We start from the raw sequence: 21833 nt of genomic DNA, 5'->3' as shown, positions 1-21833 counted from the left end.
AGCTGTCCTCAATGTCTGCTATTGTTCCTTCAGGGAGTGAGACCCCTTCAGTGCGGACTACCTTTCCTCTCTGAGTCACCATTCGACTACATTTCTCAAGCCCGAATGACATCCCGATGTCGCTGCTGTAGATCCTGGTTGTGTGGATCAGGGAATCTATGTCCCTTTCGCTCTTAGCATACAGCTTTATGTCATCCATGTAGAGGAGGTGACTGATTGTAGCTCCATTTCTGAGGCGGTATCCATAGCCTGTCTTGGTGATTACTTGGCTTAGGGGGTTCAGTCCTATGCAGAACAGCAGTGGGGAGAGTGCATCACCTTGGTATATGCCACATTTGATGGACACTTGGGTAAGTGGCTTGCCATTGGCTTCAAGTGTGGTTTTCCACATCCTCATCGAGTTCGCAACGAAGGCTCTTAGGGTCCTGTTCACCTTATACAACTCCAAGCATTCAGTGATCCATGTATGTGGCATCGAGTCATAGGCTTTCTTGTAATCAATCCAAGCTGTGCACAGGTTGGTACGTCGGGACCTGCAGTCTTGTGCGACTGTTCTGTCAACCAGGAGTTGATGTTTGGCTCCTCTAGTATCTCTACCAATGCCCTTCTGTGCTTCGCTCATGTATTGATCCATGTGTCCACTTATCTTAGCCGCAATGATGCCTGACATGAGCTTCCATGTTGTGGAGAGACAGGTTATTGGCCGATAGTTGGATGGGGCTGCACCCTTCGAGGGATCCTTCATGATCAGGATCGTTCGCCCTTCGGTTAGCCATTCTGGGTGAGTCCCATCCCTCAGCAGCTGGTTCATTTGTACTGCTAGGCGCTCATGGAGTGCTGTGAGTTTCTTTAGCCAGTAGGTGTGGACCATGTCCGGGCCTGGTGCTGTCCAGTTCTTCATATCTGAGACTCTTTCCTGTATGTCTGCCACTGTTATGGTAACTGGGTTCTGTTCAGGGAGGTTGCTGTGCTCCTCTCTCATGGTCACCAGCCATTGTGCACTGCTGTTATGTGCAACCTCCTTCTCCCATATGCCTTTCCAGTACCTTTCAGTTTCCAGTCTTGGTGGGTCAGCTCTGTTGTTAGGACCCTGCCACTGAGCGTACACTTTCGCAGGTTGTGTTGCGAACAGCCTGTTTATTCGTCTGGCCTCATTCTCATATATATATATATATATATATATATATATATATATATATATATATATATATATATATATATATATATATATATATATATATATTTAAAAAAAATCCTCATCTCACCCCTCGGGTGGTGTCCGTCCCTCATTCAGCTCGGGTCCTCTACCAGAGGCCAGGAAGCTTGAGGGTTCTGCGCAGTATCCTTGCTGTTCCCAGCACTGCACATTTCTGGACTGAGATGTCCGATGTTGTTCCAGGGATCTGTTGCAACCACTCATCTAGTTTGGGGGTCACTGCCCTGAGTGCTCCGACCACCACAGGCACGACTGTCACCTTTACCTTCCAGGTTCTCTCCAGCTCCTCTCTGAGCCCTTGGTATTTCTCGAGTTTCTCATGTTCCTTCTTCCTGATGTTTCCATCACTTGGGACCGCTACATCCACTACAACGGCTGTCCTCTGCCCTTTATCTATGATCACGATATCTGGTTGGTTCGCCATTACCATCTTGTCAGTCTGGATCTGGAAGTCCCACAGGATCTTCGCTCTGTCATTCTCCACCACCTTCGGAGGTGTTTCCCATTTTGACCTTGGGGTTTCCAGCCCATACTCCGCACAGATGTTTCGGTAGACTATGCCAGCCACCTGGTTATGGCGTTCCATGTAGGCTTTCCCTGCCAGCATCTTACACCCTGCAGTTATGTGTTGGATCGTCTCAGGTGCCTCTTTGCACAACCTACACCTTGGGTCTTGTCTGGTGTGGTATATCTGGGCCTCGATGGCTCTGGTGCTCAAGGCCTGCTCCTGAGCAGCCAGGATGAGTGCCTCTGTGCTGTCCTTCAGGCCAGCGCTCTCTAGCCACTGATAGGACTTCTTGAGATCAGCCACTTCAGTTATGGTCCGGTGGTACATCCCGTGTAGGGGCTTGTCCTCCCATGATGGTCCCTCTTCCAGCGCCTCATCTTCTGTTCCCCATTGTCTGAGACATTCTCTGAGTACGTCATCCGTTGGAGCCTTCTCCTTGATGTATTCATGGAGCTTGGATGTTTCATCTTGGACAGTGGCTCTCACACTCACTAGTCCCCGGCCTCCATCCTTTCGGCTTGCGTACAGTCTCAGGGTGCTGGATTTGGGATGGAACCCTCCATGCATGGTTAGGAGCTTTCGGGTCTTAACATCCGTGGTCTGAATCTCTTCCTTTGGCCACCTTATTATTCCTGCAGGGTATCTGATCACTGGCAGGGCATAGCTGTTTATTGCCCGGGTCTTATTCTTGCCATTGAGCTGGCTTCTTAGGACTTGCCTCACTCGCTGGAGGTATTTGGCCGTAGCTGCTTTCCTTGTTGCCAGTTCGAGGTTGCCATTGGCTTGTGGTATACCAAGGTACTTGTAGCTGTCCTCAATGTCTGCTATTGTTCCTTCAGGGAGTGAGACCCCTTCAGTGCGGACTACCCTTCCTCTCTTAGTCACCATCCGACTACATTTCTCAAGCCCGAATGACATCCCGATGTCGCTGCTGTAGATCCTGGTTGTGTGGATCAGGGAATCTATGTCCCTTTCGCTCTTAGCATACAGCTTTATGTCATCCATGTAGAGGAGGTGACTGATTGTAGCTCCATTTCTGAGGCGGTATCCATAGCCTGTCTTGGTGATTACTTGGCTTAGGGGGTTCAGTCCTATGCAGAACAGCAGTGGGGAGAGTGCATCACCTTGGTATATGCCACATTTGATGGACACTTGGGTAAGTGGCTTGCCATTGGCTTCAAGTGTGGTTTTCCACATCCTCATCGAGTTCGCAACGAAGGCTCTTAGGGTCCTGTTCACCTTATACAACTCCAAGCATTCAGTGATCCATGTATGTGGCATCGAGTCATAGGCTTTCTTGTAATCAATCCAAGCTGTGCACAGGTTGGTACGTCGGGACCTGCAGTCTTGTGCGACTGTTCTGTCAACCAGGAGCTGATGTTTGGGTCCTCTGGTATCTCTACCAATGCCCTTCTGTGCTTCGTTCATGTATTGATCCATGTGTCCACTTATCTTAGCCGCAATGATGCCTGACATGAGCTTCCATGTTGTGGAGAGACAGGTTATTGGCCGATAGTTGGATGGGGCTGCACCCTTCGAGGGATCCTTCATGATCAGGATCGTTCGCCCTTCGGTTAGCCATTCTGGGTGGGTCCCATCCCTCAGCAGCTGGTTCATTTGTACTGCTAGGCGCTCATGGAGTGCTGTGAGTTTCTTTAGCCAGTAAGTGTGGACCATGTCCGGGCCTGGTGCTGTCCAGTTCTTCATATCTGAGACTCTTTCCTGTATGTCTGCCACTGTTATGGTAACCGGGTTCTGTTCAGGGAGGTTGCTGTGTTCCTCTCTCAGGGTCACCAGCCATTGTGCACTGCTGTTATGTGCAACCTCCTTCTCCCATATGCCTTTCCAGTACCTTTCAGTTTCCAGTCTTGGTGGGTCAGCTCTGTTGTTAGGACCCTGCCACTGAGCGTACACTTTCGCAGGTTGTGTTGCGAACAGCCTGTTTATTCGTCTGGCCTCATTCTCTTTCGTGTACCGCTTTGGGCGACTGGACAAGGCTTGGAGCCTTTGTTTGGCAGTTTCGAGTGCTTCAGATATGGTCATCTGGATGTACCTCTCGGGTATCGGCCTTTTCATCACACCTCTCTGGGCCTCCGTCAATTGACTCACATCTTTCCGGGCCGCCTTGATCTTAGCCTCCAACCGTCTTTTCCATGGTGGGTAACGTATCTCATATATATATATATATATATATATATATATATATATATATATAGGAGAATGACAGAGCGAAGATCCTGTGGGACTTCCAGATCCAGACTGACAAGATGGTAATGGCGAACCAACCAGATATCGTGATCATAGATAAAGGGCAGAGGAAAGCCGTTGTAGTGGATGTAGCGGTCCCAAGTGATGGAAACATCAGGAAGAAGGAACATGAGAAACTCGAGAAATACCAAGGGCTCAGAGAGGAGCTGGAGAGAGCCTGGAAGGTAAAGGTGACAGTCGTGCCTGTGGTGGTCGGAGCACTCGGGGCAGTGACCCCCAAACTAGATGAGTGGTTGCAACAGATCCCGGGAACAACATCGGACATCTCAGTCCAGAAATGTGCAGTGCTGGGAACAGCAAGGATACTGCGCAGAACCCTCAAGCTTCCTGGCCTCTGGTAGAGGACCCGAGCTGAATGAGGGACGGACACCACCCGAGGGGTGAGATGAGGATTTTTTTTTTTTATATATATATAAGGATATCCTTTATTCGTCCCACACTGGGGAAATTTACAGCCTCCAGCAGCAAGAATGTATGTAGAAAGAAGAAAGGAGAAAGAGGAAAAAAAAAACAACAAACATCTTTCAATTAAATACAATATGAACACAAATGGATAAATCGCAGTACTATTTACAATTCTCCTTCACACCATTTAATTATTATTATTATTATTATTATTATTGTTATTTTTTATTCATCAGCCTGACAGCAGTCGGTAGGAACGAGCGTCGGTATCTCTCCTTCTTGCAGCGCGGGTGTAACAGTCTCTGGCTGAAGGAGCTACCAAGTGCTGTCAGGACGGGCTGGAGGGGGTGGGAGGGACTGGCCATCATAGCTTTTAGCTTAGTTAGCATCCTTCTGTTGCCCACCTCCTCATATATATGAATGTGTGAAAATGTTTCTGGGAAGTTTAAAAATATTTAGGTTGAAATTATTTCAATGTCGAAAAAAATTGAAGGACAAACATTCTCTTATATCACACCAATGTTTTGGGAGGGAGAGGATTTGCGGAATGTGACAGTGAAACGTGTGAAATTTAGGCTATGTGGGAATTGTTTGAATGTGGGCTATATTTTTTAACCGAATTGTTTTAATCGGCAAAGAAATGTGGGCGGAGAGCATTATGTAAAAATATCATGATGTAGGAACTTTTATTTAGAGGTTTCCGGTAAATGAGAGGAGTGGGACGTGTAGCATTTGGGGAACGTGGCTCATTTGATGTTGGACTGGTTTCAATCAGTCAAGAAATATGAAAGGAAGAAGGAGGGGGAATCTGTTACAAGTGTGAAATAGTCTGTAGAATTCACCAAACAATAAATAATAAGGAGCATTTTCATGCGATGCAAATTCGGAGGCAGGTTGCACAAGTTTGTCCAGTGACGTAACAGACGTCACGTCCGGTCAAAGACGCACACAGCCGGTTCAGGCCAGTCGACTAGGCGCAAAAGTAGAGTCTCGCCGAGCCCAGCCGTCAACACAGCACCGCCTCTCTACTCGCGTTGTCGGGTCCACACCACATTTTTCTGCCACAGAGTCGCATCTTCTGTTCAGCGACGTTGCCCCCAAGATAACAGCTGCTATTGCCTCACGATGACTCGAAGGTGATCTTCAGCGTGTCCCGGCGGTTCTGGGTGAGTGTGAGCCATCTTGCTGTCATTCTTAACACGTGTGGCGGTCGTTATTTGCCGTTAACCAAACGCTGAAAGCTAGCTGCCGCCAGTTAGAGCTCCACCATGAAGGCAAGACAGTTGTGGGCGGCTGCTGAAATGCTACAAGAAGCGTATGGATAGTATGATAGTATAGGTCGTGACTTGGTCGGCGGTTTTGTGTCAACGGTCTGACTTCGCCAACGTTAGCCAGCTAGCTCACGAACGCCTCACAGAATTCCCTGTTAAACCTCCCTGTTAAAAGCTCGTTCTGTTTCAAGTTCTGCCAATGCTTGTTTGTGGTTTCTTTATTGGTATTTGGAATGTTTTCACCGTGACAACGTTACGGTGAACCAAATTGAAGTCTCTGCTATCATCAAAGCAAATTCAAGATTCTATGTTTACAAATTCAATTTCTCTTACGGGGGTGTATAAAACATATCATCCATCGAGCTCAAGTGTTTATCATATCCTCAACCTTGGAGTGTAATTGCTCATATTTTTTCTGTCACAATATCAATAAAATATCAAAATCTGTTTGATTTAAAACCCCGCAAAGGTTGTACTGATTGTTCTGAAATTGCTTTAAAAATGAAGTTGGCGATTATTTTTGAAACGGTAATGCTGAGCGTGGGTGTAATGTCCAATTCAACCTGTCTATGATGCACCAAGTGGTTTGAAAATCGGATAATGCCTTCCCTTTTGTTTCGTTTACTACTCATGGACCGATTTTGCTGACCGACTGATGACCGACTGACATTTCTGTTGAAAATCCACAAATAAGCTTATACGGGCCGAAAATCTGAGGGCTTCTGCGTCAAAATTATTGTGACATTCCAAACAGCGTGACTTGCCATGAAAACTCATCTTGAATTGCGCAAATAGAACATTCCTTCATGACCAATGTGGTCAGGAGAATATATCACGTACTTTAGTAATCAGTTTATTTGTGAATGTATTTGTTGTACTGGAGATGGTTTGAGGTGTTTGGAGTTTGTGAAGTGTATATTTCTTTCCTCGTGAATGCCAGCAGGGTGTAAAATACAGAATGATTTGATTGAAATAATGAAAAGCAAAATACAGAAAGGCACACCAATGCAAGTACTGTACAATAAATAAATATGAGACAAGTTGGGCATAAGTTGACTTTTTATACGGAGGAAAACACAAACTAAAATACAATTGCGTTTTTAAAGTAATGTTGGGACTGAACAAATCATGCAATATCACACTGTACAAGGTCAAAACACGCCCACTTGATCTCTGTTTACCAATGTATTCACAGTAGACGTGTCCCTACATTTGCAGGTAGCAAGCTGTGCTAAGATAATATTAACGCTCTTGCATTTCACAAATATTAGTTTCTATCTCCAACTTTCCACATCTTAAAGATAAGATAACCTTTATTTGTCCCACATTTTGCAGTTTACAATGGTTACAGGTTTTCATGCATGTTTATTCAGCAGCCTGACGGCAGTCGGTAGGAACGAGCAGCGATATCTCTTCTTGCAGCGCGGGTGTAACAGTCTCTGGCTGAAGGAGCTACCCAGTGCTCTCAGGGCGGGCTGGAGGTGGTGGGGGGGACTGTCCATCATAGCTTTTAGCTTAGCTAGTATCCTCCTGTTGCCCACCTCCTCCAGAGTGTCCAGGGAGCAGCCCAGGACAGAACTGGCCCTTCTGACCAGTCGCCTCAGTCTCTTTCTGTCCCGGGCCGAGATGCTGCCTGACCAGCAGACCATGCCATAATGGATGGCCGAAGCCACCACTGAGTTATAGAAGGTCTTAAGGAGTGACCCTTGAACCTCAGTTTCCTGAGCAGGAAGAGGCGGCTCCGTCCCTTCCTGATCTTAACATGATATCTACCGTATTTTCACGACTATAAGGCGCCATTAAAAGTCTTACATTTTCTCCAAAATGGACAGGACGCCTTATGGTGCGGAGCGTCCTTTATATGCGCTGAGTTCCAAAATCTGACTGACAGCCGACACGCCGTTTATATAGAGAAAAGGCGGAAGTGACTGTGAAAGAAGTCGGCCAATCAGGGAAGGGTGGGCGTGTATATATACATATATGGAGAGGGAGAGAGAGAGAGAGGGAGAGAGAGGACAGACAAGCTAGTCCGCCAATGGTGAAGGGTGGGCGTGTACGTGGACGCCTCAAGCCAGTACCAACACTTGTATAGCGTGTGGCAATGTGCATTGTTGCAAAACAACTCCGGTTTTGGTTTCTAAGAACCCCTGAAAATAAATTCGACAAAGAGACATGCCTACGAAGCTCAGTTAAAACTTAAAGCCACCGGTTATGCTTTTGGCATGCGTGACCATCTCACAGCAGCGGTGAAAAATCAAGTCAAGCACATGAACTCTGAGCTTGCCGTTATTCCCGGAGGCTTGACTAAAGAACTCCAACCGCTGGACATTGGCATCAACCGGGCGTACAAAGTAAAGTTGCGAACAGCATGGGAACAATGATCGATGGCAAACACAACTTTACAAAGAGTGAGAGGCAGCGCTGGGCGAGTTACGCCACAATACGCAACAACGAGAGGGAACGCGGCGTTTTTGATGGATTACGGTACATGCACAATTGTTCAATTCTTTCTACACACACACGCACTGCCACCATGTTTCGCTATGTTCTTTACTTTCAAATGTGGGAAAGCTTCACACGAGAGAAATGTTGACTTTGCTGTTGCTACTCCTTCTTTCCGCTCGGCAATGCGTAGCAACTCACACTAGCATGTGATGCATTCAATGACAACTGAGATGTGCAGTCCTCTGCTTCTGATACAGAGGATGAGGACTTTGATGGATTTCTGGGTGATGATTGATCGAAAACGTGAGAACATTGTATGATGGCTAAATAAAATACACCCGAACTCAGTTCTGCTTTCGTTGCCTTTTTAAAAACGTGTTTTTATCTTATCTGTATGTCTTGGCATGCTACCGTATGCTTCAAGCTAACGTGTTAGAGTGCGCGCATGCATGCCGTATGTTTAAGCTGGCGTATGTTTTACCACTGTAAAACTGCGGCTATTCGTACGATGCGTCCTGTGTATGTGTAAAATACAGAAATGTCACGCATTAATGAGACTGCGGCCATTAGTACGATGCGTCGAATAGTCGTGAAAATACGGTAATCTGCAAACAGCACACAGTGCATTTCAACTTGTGTTACTATGGTATCTGTACATTCTAACAAGTGCTTGTCGGTTTTACACGAACATGTTACCTACCTCTGTGTCTGTGTTGTCATGGTGTCACATGAATAGCCTACTTCATGTACTGTATTTTTACATACTGAACATTTTCTCATTCAAGAAATACATGAACACAAATTTACAGATTTGGTTTTTCTTTGATGATATGACGACGTGTCAGAGATTTTCTCGGACAAAGTTAAAGACATGACTCGGCACACAGGAAAATTGTCTTCAATATCGGCGGGAGCGGATCTCTGAGAGCGAACGACGGTAGTTGCCCCGATATCACACACTCGAGCTCCCTTCCCGCCAATTCAGACTTTTATTGTAACATACAAGGAAAACACTGCCCCCGATATTTGCATACCGCACCCCCGGTTCGGCCCCTCGGTAGTGATTGGTTGCCTGTTTGTAAACTTTGAACCACCAGTACGTTGGCGCTTTTTCTGTCTGGTCTACATCGAATTAACATGTTGCAGACTTTGCGGATGGCCAATGTCGCCTGGGCGCGACGGGTGTTCTCAACTCGTCTTTTCTTTTGTTGTTCAACCGCCGTTTCTGAATTATTCATCCCCCTTTTGTGACAGAGTTTCGACCTCTCCCCTGTGATTGTTCACCTGCCTTGACGTGCTAATTGTGGACTTCGACAAAGATAGAAGCATAATTTTCCTAAATGTCAGCATGATATGTGTTGAAATATTTGAGTACCAAGCCTCTGCTTTCTTTGTTGTAAAAGAAGTACTGGTAATCCAAGGACATGTGGTTTGACTTAAATTTAAATTCTGCAGGGTAGTTGTATTTTCTGAGATCTTGCCTCCGACCGACCGCATCTTGGGACTTCTTCCGTTCACAAGTCACGCTCAAGTCAAAATGTTTCTTGAATCACGACTGCTAGTGTGAGTTAAGTGTTAAATTGAACCACAAAGTGATTGTCAAAAATTTCGAAACATGTGGCATAGACTATTAATCTAGTTAGGCATAGAGGAAGACATATAAACTACATCTGAGGCTCAAGAATAAGATAACATTTAACGATCCCAAAATGGGACACCTTAGACACTTCCAGTAGCAAGAGTGGATACAGGAAATTAAAAAAACAAAGCAAACTGTCAATATTTTTAGTAGGTGATAACTGCTCAGGGGTGGCAAGGGACAACTTGTTTAGTCCATCAGGGGGAAACGAAGCGTATGTGGTCATGGATTTTTGTTAAGGCCTTTTGTGATAAACGACACGATTGGCTGTTGAGTGGAGCACAGCTTTGCTATTATGGCCAAAGAACAAGAGGGGAAGTGATAAAGAAAGCACATTGAGAGCGAACACGATGATAACAAAATGCATTTTCCTCTGAATACTTCCATGAATTATGGGTTTTGTCATTAGGTCATGGCTCATTGTTACCCACTTCCTTCATGTCTCTCCTTCAGAACAGGCCAGAAAGGTACAGGTCACTATGTGTAAAATATACACTGACTAATCCTGAGCGCTTGTACAAAGAAACATTTTTTTTGTACTTAGCTAATATTGCTTACAAAATTTGAGCTATCATAGTGGCAAGCCTGGAGAATACAGACAAGTCTGCTATGATTTATCCCCCTGATAAAAGTGTGCTGACACAAGCTGCCTTGTATTCACTTTAAAGGTCAGAAAGTGGAATAAAGTTTGTTTCAAGGGTTTTCAGGCATGAAGCTACTAAGATTTCAATGTAGTCTCACTTCACCCCACCCACTTCTCCCAATGACAAACCCCCACCCCCCCTCCCCCCAACTCACTCACACGTCAAGGAAGCTACACTGTGTGTTGTTCATGATGAAGTATTTCCAGAAATGCAATGTTAAAGGTTTGGTATTATATATTGGGAATGTTCAAAACGTCAAAACAATAGAAGAAGAAGAAAAAGAAAACCATTATTAGTCTCACAATGGAGAAATTCACAATTCACAGCAGCAAAGTTATGAAAGTAAGAAGTAGAACAACAAAATATAGGAGCTGCTGGAAAGGCAGCCACTCTCGCGGCGCCATTTTGAAGTCAAAATAACAGAAATAACAGCTTAAACATTTGTTTCTTTTTCCATTTTCCTCACAATCAGCATGAGACAATGGCGAGATATCATTAGATTTCCAGTTTCCGAAGAAAGAAGCAAGCATAATTTCAAGTATTGCACCACTTTTTTTGCCATCGTGACACCTCAAACATCTAAATACTTTCCCTTTATGAAACAACACCAAAAAAGGACTTTTGGTAGCAAAAATATTTATCTGCACTCCATTGAACTGATGACATGAACCATAAACAGAAGGGGAAACAATGAGTTCAGTGAGTGTATGCTCATGTAAGTGCACTGTACTTGTGCATGTGTGTCCCCTCTGCAACTTCATCCGCGTGCACGTGTGTTTGTCTCCCTCACCTTGCGATTTATGCTTTTTTTTTCATCATTTCTCTTACCACGCAGGTGTCTCATGTTCTGAGCTGCAGTGATGGAATCTTGAGTGTAAAATGATCCACACTGTCAGCTCTGAGGATGAAATAAACTTAACAACATAGTCTGTTGTTAAATACAGTGGCACTTTCGTTCATTTATTTTGCTGTAAGTGTCAAGTTTTTGGACATCATTGAACTTGAGCGGGTATGTTCGCAGGAATAAAGCCACAACTGCCAAAGAAAATGTTTTGGTTCATGGCTTATTTTAGAGTAATGAACATCGATTCCATTGTTGCCTCTTAATCTTTGTGTAATGCATAATAATTCGTAGAAGAGCAGAAAGTGATTGCTATTGGGTAGAAACCTTGTGTGTCTGTTTTTGAGATTAACTCTAAAATGGGTACCAAAAACAACACTCATTACTATAATCAATTGAGTGCTGCGATAAAGCTAAAGGTCCATGATTGTCCCTTACATGTGCTCTGTTTGTCATTCCACTGGGGTGACATACTGTGAATGTAAACAAAAGCCCCAAACAGATCCTGGTAGCTTATATACTTCCAACTATGAAAACGTCTATGTATTAAAGCAGGGGTGTCAAACTCATTTTTGTCATGGGCCACATATTAATTCCCATTTCCCTTGGAGGGCAATTATGACTGAAACCAAATTTTAAAAAGTCAATAACGGGGTTGGTTCCAAGAAAATGCTTGCAATATGTCTCTTATTGATTACATATGAGAATTTAAAAATTTTTGGTCTTGATTTTCGCAAGCGTCTTGGAAGTTGACATGTTTAATTTGCTTTTGCGGGCCACATAAAATAATGTGGTGGGCTCGATCTGGTCCCCAGGCCTTGAGTTTGACACCAGTGTTTTAAAGGAACAAAATACTCCAAATTCTCAGGGAATTAAAATATTTTCTGCCTGCCAAAATATCTCATACCAAGTGCCTTCTTGTTTCAGCTTGCTCTCCTGATCCTACAAAAGACATGCCTCAAAAGTTAGTTTGAGCCAATTGGTTTCTTTTTGCCAAGGTTTGGCTGTTGCATGTGACAAAACACCTTCAAATTAGAGTACCGTATTTTCAGGACCATAAGACACACTTAAAAGTATTACATTTTCTCCAAAATGGATGGGGCACCTAATAATGCGGGTCATCATGTGTGCAGAGTTCCAAAATCAGTGAAAGCTGTTGTGACTTTGATGAGGGGTCTGCTTGACTGACGGATTGTCAGAGACGTACCTGTATGTTTCTGCTTCATCGCCAAGGCTTTTGTCATTGGTTCCCTCAGAGCAATTTTAACAGACAAATTTGCCCTCTGCCAGTGGTGCAAATATTTACCTTGCCATACTCTGTTTCAACTCGGCAAATGGGGAGTGCGCACCTTGAATTTTGTCTAGATACATGCCGTTGGGCATAATTTGAATTTGGACAGTTCCTATTCTCTCTCATTTTCTTTTTAGTTTCTGCAGCAGGACAGTACCGGTAATCCGAAACGCACTCGAAAGTCGACTTCTAAATGCTTAAAAAAAAGTTTTTAAAGTGGCCTAGTCCAGAGTTGAATCTGATTCAAACAGCGTGTCTTGACCTTAAAATGGCCAAGCACGTTCAAAAATACTGAGTTAAGTATTGCTGAATTAAAACAAGTCGGGGCCAAAATCTCTCCACAGAGATGTAAAACTCATTTGCAGTTACAGAAAACGCTAGACTTCAGTTCTTTCTGCTCAGCGTGGCTGAACCAAAAGGTCAGTTACTATTTCACACATGTATTCGCCTCCGATTTTATGTTTACCTGGGCTATCTTTGATATTTACATCTGTTCGATTATTTTAAATATGAAACTGTGGGGGAAAAAAGGGAATTTGAGGAGGTAGTTAATGTACTTTGCCAGCACTTTATGTAGCTGTCTGGCATAATCTGTGATTTGTTTACGTGTGCTCACAGATTAACAGCTGGCTATAGAGTCAAGCACACACACCACAGGCATTGGCTAATGTATTGATATCCGTGAGCCACAAATCAGTAGCCTACCAGACAATTGGTAGATACATTCAGGGAGCAGGATGATGTGTTAACATTAAGTTTTTGTGACTATTTCCGTTCCCCTAGGGTTCCAGGTTGGTGTTGGAAGAGCAAGCTAACTGCAGGACCTGGGGCAGTTTGTCCTGGGTTCTCAAGGTCAAAGCAGGAAGGTTGGTACATTCTTCTTGGAAACATGGTTTTAGAATGTTTTCTGGGGTGTGTGTAGGGGGAGGGGGGTTCCCTGTCTGCTGTTGTCAGTTTGCCTTCCTCTCCATGGATATCCTTTTGTAAATTCAGGGAACCTTTTTAATAATGGCGCTGTTATCAATTAGTGAATGATGATGATGGGCCGATATCTGTGAAAAGATATGTGATCGCAATATACCGATCAATACCTTTCCTCGCCAATCACAAAAAAAGTCACCAACAGCTCATACTTTGCAGCATCTAGACAGCAGCCTGTGTGAAGTGTTGTGTCCCCCTTTCCTGCAATTTACCAAAGCAGTAACTGAATCATATGTCTGTGGATGCTCTGGACTTTTAATTTAAAGTGTTCTGTTTTTGTTGAATAAAGGGTTCAAAATGAAAATGGTATGTATGTTTTAATCTGATTCATGAATGATTAAAAAAATAATCAAAAGTTTATTCGATTTTGAAAATAATTTGTGAGCAGCTCTAAAATGTGAAAATAAATGCAGCTAAACCAAAGCAATCTCACTCTTAGATGATTGGTATCGAAATCAGCAGCATAAAACCGTCATCGGAACTGCCCTATTAACCAGAATATAGCGGGAAGCAATAATCATTCGCATACCCAAGCCAAGAGAGGATCACAATGATTGCAGCAACCACTTTTCAATAAATGGGCTGGAGGCACACGGCACTTGTTTATTCACTGTAAGGTGGGATGTTAACGTTTGGTCAACATGTAAAGACATAGTAATGAGAAAAAAAACTAGGTTTGAACGTAAAACCCGACCTGACACTGAATGTGGCTCCTCCAACCATCACAGCAGTGTACCACTATTCTCTTTAAGTAGAAACGTTTGATGTCAAAGTAGTAGCACAAACTTTTGAATACAGTGTTTCTATTATATAACCCCATCTTATCACACATTTAACAGCAGAGGTTAATTTTCAGCCCAATGGCATCCAAAGAGCTGGTAACATATTGACAATAGATACTGTCATGCAGTCTGACCTTTCCACCAGAAAGGCCGAGTATGTTGCCATGCATAGGCCATAGATGTTATTTTGGGACTAAATGAAAAACTGTAATGTTTTCCACCACTTGCCAACAACTAGTACAGGAATTGCGCCGCCCCTACTAGTTTGCATAAGATACAATACACACTGAGATCATATTATAGACTTCCTACTGGATCATTTAGGACTCAAAGCGCAGCCTTGATGCCAAATAATTCAACCACAAGTGACATTTATGGGAAATCTGCACGATAGTAACTGGGAGGTACTTTAGGAGCCTCTTTTGTGCAATTTCTGAAGTTTATTTTTGCAGTGTTTATGATTTTGTATATTTGATAACTGAAAGAATTATAGCTAGCTTTAGATGGCAGAAGGTATTTGAAGGGAATGTGCTAGACGGCTGCTGTTGTCCAATACTAGGAAGGGTTTGGTCCAGAGCAAAATATTCCGCTGGATGAGGCACCGCCCATCCATATATAGTTTGGTTGATAAGATCAGGTGTGGCTTGGCGAGGCAACAATTGCCCTTTTAGTGCATCATGTTAGGTCTGGTGGAACTGATGTATTTCTTAGTGTGCTTTTGATGTTTACATTTTCTTCTTCATGAAAAACATCTCTGGAAACGGTAACTAACTATATCATCCCCTCCAAAACTGTTGGAACAGTATGGTCAATTCCTTTATTTTTGTTGTATGTTGAAGACACTTGGGTTTCGGATCTAAATATGATTGTGCCAAGAGTTCAGAATTCCAGCTTTTATTTTATTGTACAGGGAGAGTCTCCATGGTCGAAACACAATGGGTTCCAAGCAGCTCCTCGTAAGATGAAGTGTGAATAAATCAGAACACATTAATTGTCAATCCAGAGTTGTCATTTGAGATCATTAAAAAAAAAAAACGACGACAACAACATACTGCAGTCGCCAAAAACAGGAAATCAAACCGGGACGGGGTTTTGTATGCTGGACTTCCGATCACACCCCTCAACTATTACTTTCATGGAGGATTGAAATTGAACTCGTTGAAAGCAAAGATGATGTGCATTAAGTTTGGAGGAAGAGTAGGAGAACAACTGAGAAGTTATTATTTGTGAGAGGCAGACTTGTCATATCACAGAGATTTCTTTGGAGACGTCTTCGGTGGCCAGTTAGAAATATGTTCGGTGTGATCAAGCGGTGGTGAGGCTGCTGAGGTGAAAGGCTGAGATGATCATCCTTAGTTTTGTGGTGTTTCACCGCTGCTCGGAAACGTGACAGCCAATGAGTGGTCTTTCTTCTTATCATCATCGATGAGTGTTGAAGATGCACTTGTGGAGAAGTGCTGCTCGGCGTGCGTTACAGGAGATAAGATAGGGGAGCTCCATCACTGAACAGTAATGATGTGACACACAGTTAAAAATATGGCATTATACCAACATTTGACATTTATGGACATCAGTCAGTGGTCCTATATCCAGATCTTCGTAAGTCGGGACCGCCTGCGTTACATCTAGCTGTGTTACATATCTCCAAACAGAGTGCCTTTTGTTTGAAGCCACCCGCGTTTCAAGTGAGAAAACATATTGGAACATATGACTCATGGGTGTTTCTAGTTCAGGGGTAGGGAACTCCCAATTCCTCGAGAGCGACATCCTGCCTATTTTAGGACTATACTCCAACACACCTCATTCAATTGATCATGATGGTTTCAGGCTTCTACAGAGCTTTTTCATGATCTGATCTTTTAAATGAGGTGTGCTGAAGTCGAGAGAAATCTAAAACAGGCAGGATCTGGCTCTTGAGAAACCGTATTTTCCTACCCCTTTTCTAGTTGCTCATTTGTTGCCTTTTAAACATTAGTTTAGTCAAATGTTTGCAGGAATTCGACGATCGTCCCATGTTAATGTTGCTTGTTAATGTCGTTAATAATGCTTTTGTTCCTGCAGTGACAAAGGAGGGTGCTTTGCATTCAGCTTTGAATCATGGAGAAGGAAGACCTAAAAGTCCTCAACAAGGGGGAAGATGAAGAGATGGTGAGCATCCTTGGTTGACGTGGCAATCTGAAATACACACATTTTGCTTTGTTTTACTAACTTAGTTTTGTCGTGCCTTCCTTTCTACATCCGCTTTCAAGGAGTTGCAGGGCTACCGTTTGTGCCACTGGCGACTGGTACTGGTGGGTCTTGGGGTACTCTGTACAGGGGGCTTCCTACTTCTGCTGCTCTACTGGATGCCAGAGTGGTGCGTCAAGGCCACCTGCATCCCTACCACAGCCTGTGATGCCGAAGTGGTGTTGCTGCGTTCCACGGTTTGTACTCTTTGTTGAGAAAGCCTAGTGAGGCGCTTTCCTCGATGTGTCATACTTGATGACATTTACCATGTCATTCCATTTGTATTAAACATTGTGCAGGTACGTAGGCACGAGAGCTCGGACTCACACCCAAAATGGCCATTTGCTATTCGTGTTCATGTTAACAAGTGTGTCCTGAATGAGCTTGAATTGAACACTTATTGTACTTTTACTGAAAAAAAAACACTTCATATTACAACAAATCAAACATCCAGTTTGATCAAAGTAGTAAGTAAAAGGAGTGTTCTTACTACTGGGCCTGGGTGGTGGCGCCAGTAAACGGCTGACGATATCCCCAGATACCTGTATTTGGTGCAGGGCCGAAAGGGAGGACGCCGCAGGTGGTGTTGACCGCCTTTGCCCGGTGCTGACACAGAGTCTGTCCTCCCCGACCAAATCGCATCATTCAGGTGTACGTCTTGACCATCTTTAAAATATATGTACATTGTGTTTTCGAACAATACTTAACGATGACCATATTTATCATTTAATATGGGTAAAATAGTCAAAGCATGTTGCCAAAATATTGCGAGCGTTGCATAGTGCGTTGAGTACCGGTCCATTCACATGATGAATTTGATCCCAATTACTGTCTTTGTTCTCATTCATGTCCTCTTCCAACTGTAATGCTTTGCTAAATTTCAGTCCATGGTGGGTTCAAACTCATCAGATAAGAGTGACCGCTTAATTATTTTCCTCCTTCTTGACCTTAAAATATATATATATATATAGATGTATATCTATATATATTGAAATCAGACGTGCAGTATTTTGGGGAACATCCATGAGTTGCTTTTTACCCCCCAAATTAAACATTTAAATGATCATAGCCCAAAAGTGGTGATTACATAATTTCTGCCATGTGTTGTATTTCATTTTCATTCAACATTGTACACAAACACATTACAGCAATAATCAGGTAATTTACAGAAGAAGAAGCCATTTGTTGCCTTGGCGGGGTCATAAAAAGGAGCCTTGTTCATGTCACATTAAAATGAACGAAAAAGAAAATTAATTTATCTGAGAAAACGGGGATTAGTATTCTGTAAAAATCATCTTCCAGAAAACTTTGGAGAAGACGTGGTAATTCCTGAGAAAATAAACAATGATTTTGTGTAGATCCAGCCGTAACATTGAGAAATTTTAGACTTGACAAACCTGCATAAACTCACAAATTTTTCATGTGTACAGCATTGCACTCATGACATCTAGCCTTAGATATGTGCTCATTTAGTCAATTGAAATTGTACGTTTGGGCAGGATGAATTCCGGCGCTGGTTCCTGGCTAAAGTTCGAGTGATTCTCGCCCCAGGAAGCAACCCCTTCTACAACCTGGAGACCCAGACCACCTCCCCTTCCTCCCCTTCCTGTCCCTTCTCTTCTTCCTCCCCATGTATGGCCAATGGAGACACATGCCAATCTTCTGATGGGATCACCGCTCGGGAGCTCATCAGAAGATATGTGGAATACCAGCCCACAAAGGTAGGAAGAACACTTGTCTTTTCTGTGCACTCCATTTATACACATAACCAGTGCAAGTATGGTTAATCATGATTGAAACCTGAAAACCCCATGGATATAAAATCACTCATCCAAATCACTGACATTTAATGTACGAAGTGATGTTAAAGTGATGTTCCCTCAAATAAATGTCGCCTTTTTGTGTCTTTCAGATGCGTTATTTTACACTCCACAGCACAAAATATTACTGGAATGACAGAGCGCAGAACTTTGAAGTTTTAATGTAAGTAGTATACGTTTTCTTTGTTTGCGATCTGTGGAGTCATCAAAATTGGTTGGTTTTTTTTTGGGGGGGGGGGGGTTCTTTTTTTTGCACCACAGTGTGCACAATGTCACAAAATGTAATCTGCATCTTTGTTTAATAATGTTTTTAACATGACAGTTTTTAAGTACTCTCCCTGTGAAACTATACTATGAAGTCAATTTTGTCGACTGCTGTGACTTTGTCCAACAGTGGCCTGGAAGATCTCAATGTTACTGCTGCCACTCTCCACTCAGAGCACAGCAAAGGCCTAACCAGGAACCAGCAAGACTACAGGTAGTATTTGGGTGACATAATTCAATTTTTGGTGGTTGTCTCTTGACCATTCATCAACTGGCATTTTGCTTCTTAAAGGACCTATTGTGTCAAGATGGTCTATTTTTAACTAATACGCTCAATCAATTTGAACAAAACGAGCCTATTTAATGTATTTAACCTTGTGGTGGCCTGTATTGTCTTATTTTTTTTCAAAAAGTTATAACGATAATTTTATGACATTCTACAAAAAACTATGTAAGTCTGTACTTTGTTCAAAGAACAATCATGCATTGAAGGTGCTTCTGACCAACAGCTCAGTTTCATTTTTAAATTGCTTCATAAATCTTCTGCAGACCATTGCGCAGCAATATCCTATGGCAAAGATGTCAAACTCGAGGCCTGAGGGCCACATCCGGCACTCTGTGAAATTTTCTGTCAGAATGAGTATAGATGTTCCTTGTGAACATTTCTAACAATTTCATTCAGTTACTCTGTGAAAGTTATCCGCCAAATTTGATATGTCGTATGTAAAGATCTACCGTATCAAGTTACTATAGCAGTCAGAATGAGATTTTTTGTAGAAAATCTATATTTATTTAAATATACATGTTGATTTGCTACTTGTGTCATCCTGGAGGATGTAATTTGTGGATCTTAACAGAGACAGTAACACCGTAATTCCATTTTTTTCCTCCACTTTAATTTGTAAATAAAATTTCTGAACTTTTTGAAAAAAATGTGACGTATTAAACACCTGTTAAATTTGTGAGTAAACATATTTCCTTGTGCATATAGCTGACAACACTGCCGTTGCACATCATCATCATCTCTGATAATATGGTCCAGGTATTTAACCTTGGTTACGATGTTGTTTGGAAAGATAGAAAGAAGGAAACATTCACATTTGATCCTCCTTAGTTTTTGCCTATCACTGTAACTTTTCTTAGGGTTATATTGGATGTTATATTGCACTCCATACTCGGCACATACTTGAAGCAGTTGCTGTAGACCAGCACTATAAGGTGACATTACAGCTAGGTCATCTGCAGGTTACAATACCCCCCGCAGTCTTACTCCATTGATATTACAGGAAACCTAACCTAACCTCTGTAAGTCATGGTTCAAGACACAGAGTTTTGCTGAATTGTCAATGCAGACTGTGGAGTTCATTCTTTGAGAAGCTCTCAATACTGCACACAGGGATCTGGTGTAAAACATGGTTTTCCAGGAAAACCAAACAAGTTGTTAGCAGCGATGGCACTGTGAGATTTTAGGCATTTTACATCAGCTGGTCATACTTTTGAGGTGACCAAAAACACCGTGGGTCAGTAAATATAAATACAGATAGAGAGTTTGGCCTTCCTTTATTTGCCAGGATATCATCATTCTGATTGATGACAATACGGGCATTAGAATGATTTAACTTACATTTGTTTGGTCATTCATTTTAATTTTTTAGGAGACTGTTTTTTGGATTGAATGAAATTGAAGTGAAAGTGCCTTCTGTATTCAAGCTGCTTATCAAAGAGGTAGGACTCATGAGAATGATTAAAAAACATTTTATAAATCATTTTTATAAAATGTCCAGATTCAGAATTTCAATTATGTTTTCTCATTCCAGCATTGGTCCATCTGACCTATCACTTTCTTCTTTTATAGGTCCTAAATCCTTTCTATATCTTCCAACTCTTCAGTGTGATACTGTGGAGTGCAGATGAATATTACTATTACGCCATTGCCATTGTTATCATGTCATTTATATCCATAGCTACCTCTCTCTATACCATCAAAAAGGTAAGCATTTTGGGATATTATAGCACATAACCATTGTGTCAAACTCAATCCAAGTACAGCAAGTGAGCCTATTACAGGTTATGAAACTTTGTCAACGAGCTTATCAAATTGAGAAAAAAATGACCAGAATTTCCGGACTAAAAATAATACATCCGATTAAAAAGCTCCAACACCTAAATTTAGCCATTAAAAACAGTTAGTGTGGTACAAACCATGTCTCAAAAACTAACAAGTACCATTATTTTTGTCCAAGCCTTTGACCTTTTTTGGTAAAACTGTTGAGCCACAAATGTCACATGTTTTATCCTTATTATTATTTCATACATTCACCTTCACCCCCATTACTAAAAAGGTACGGTATTGTGCTTTTATGGCTGTGCATTGTTTTTGTTTGTTTGTTTGTTTGTTTGTTTGTTTTTTATCAAGAGGTATTTTCTTCTCTCCGTTCTCTAGCAATATGTCATGCTTCACGATATGGTGGCAGCTCACAGTATTGTACGTGTATCTGTATGCCGAGCCGAGAATGGTTTGTCAATTTTTTTTTTATTTTACCTATATCGGTGTATAATCTTTGGCTTTAATATAATTATGATCTTCATTCTTTGTATTACTCTTTAATAACTTCATTTCTTGTGCAGTTCATTGCAAAACACTTTGCTTCACACTGATCATGGGACATACATGATCTTCCTCAAGTTTCCCTTATTTGTCTCTCACATGGATTTTCTTTTGTGGCAGATATTGAAGAGGTTATGTCTACTGATTTGGTGCCTGGGGATGTGATAGTCATCCCCAGCAATGGGACCATTATGCCCTGCGATGCCGTGCTGGTCAGCGGCACCTGCATTGTCAATGAAAGCATGCTGACAGGTCAGAAAAGCATTCTGGTATTTTGAAAGTGGCTTGCAAAATTCCATGCGCTAATATCAGGCTACCTTTCAACAGGTGAAAGTGTTCCAGTGACAAAGACCAACCTTCCAAACCAGTTGCCAGGGGAAAGTGGCGATGAGTCAATGAGTGCCTATAGCATTGAGGATCATAAGAGACACACACTTTTCTGTGGCACAAACGTTATCCAGACACGGTTTTACACTGGTGAACTGGTCAAAGCTGTAGTCGTCCGCACAGGTAGACGCGTCTCTCACGTGTATTACTACTTTTTGTTTCCACCCAAAAAAAGAATGCTTTTTTAAAACTGTTGTCTCACACATCTTTAAACTAACGACTGATGAATCCATCATG

General features: G+C 42.4%; 2 protein-coding genes across 5 annotated transcripts in view; one reads left to right on the top strand and one right to left on the bottom strand.

Moving 5' to 3' along the window:
* LOC127606352 (uncharacterized) overlaps positions 1-21833 on the bottom strand; it is a 674358-nt gene that overhangs the window by 1274 nt on the left and 651251 nt on the right. The window lies entirely within an intron of this gene.
* The window catches only part of atp13a3 (ATPase 13A3), a 32681-nt gene continuing 16163 nt past the window's right edge, over positions 5316-21833 (top strand). For all 4 annotated transcript variants that reach the window (XR_007963761.1, XR_007963760.1, XM_052074482.1 and 1 more), the window contains exons 1-12: positions 5316-5563; positions 13312-13394; positions 16353-16439; positions 16541-16714; positions 18017-18238; positions 18430-18500; positions 18732-18815; positions 20257-20326; positions 20457-20591; positions 21045-21117; positions 21330-21461; positions 21537-21719. Coding sequence is in view for 2 of the 4 variants with exons in the window: in XM_052074482.1 (XP_051930442.1) it covers positions 16389-16439; positions 16541-16714; positions 18017-18238; positions 18430-18500; positions 18732-18815; positions 20257-20326; positions 20457-20591; positions 21045-21117; positions 21330-21461; positions 21537-21719 (1195 nt within the window). In the remaining 2 variants the exon portion in view is untranslated. The remainder of the gene's footprint in view (positions 5564-13311; positions 13395-16352; positions 16440-16540; positions 16715-18016; positions 18239-18429; positions 18501-18731; positions 18816-20256; positions 20327-20456; positions 20592-21044; positions 21118-21329; positions 21462-21536; positions 21720-21833) is intronic.

Source organism: Hippocampus zosterae, chromosome 8 (genome assembly GCF_025434085.1).
Source record: "Hippocampus zosterae strain Florida chromosome 8, ASM2543408v3, whole genome shotgun sequence".
In the NCBI taxonomy this organism is placed as follows: domain Eukaryota; kingdom Metazoa; phylum Chordata; class Actinopteri; order Syngnathiformes; family Syngnathidae; genus Hippocampus; species Hippocampus zosterae.
The sequence above is the reverse complement of the archived record's forward strand: the minus strand, read 5'-3'. Positions and strand labels throughout refer to the sequence as shown.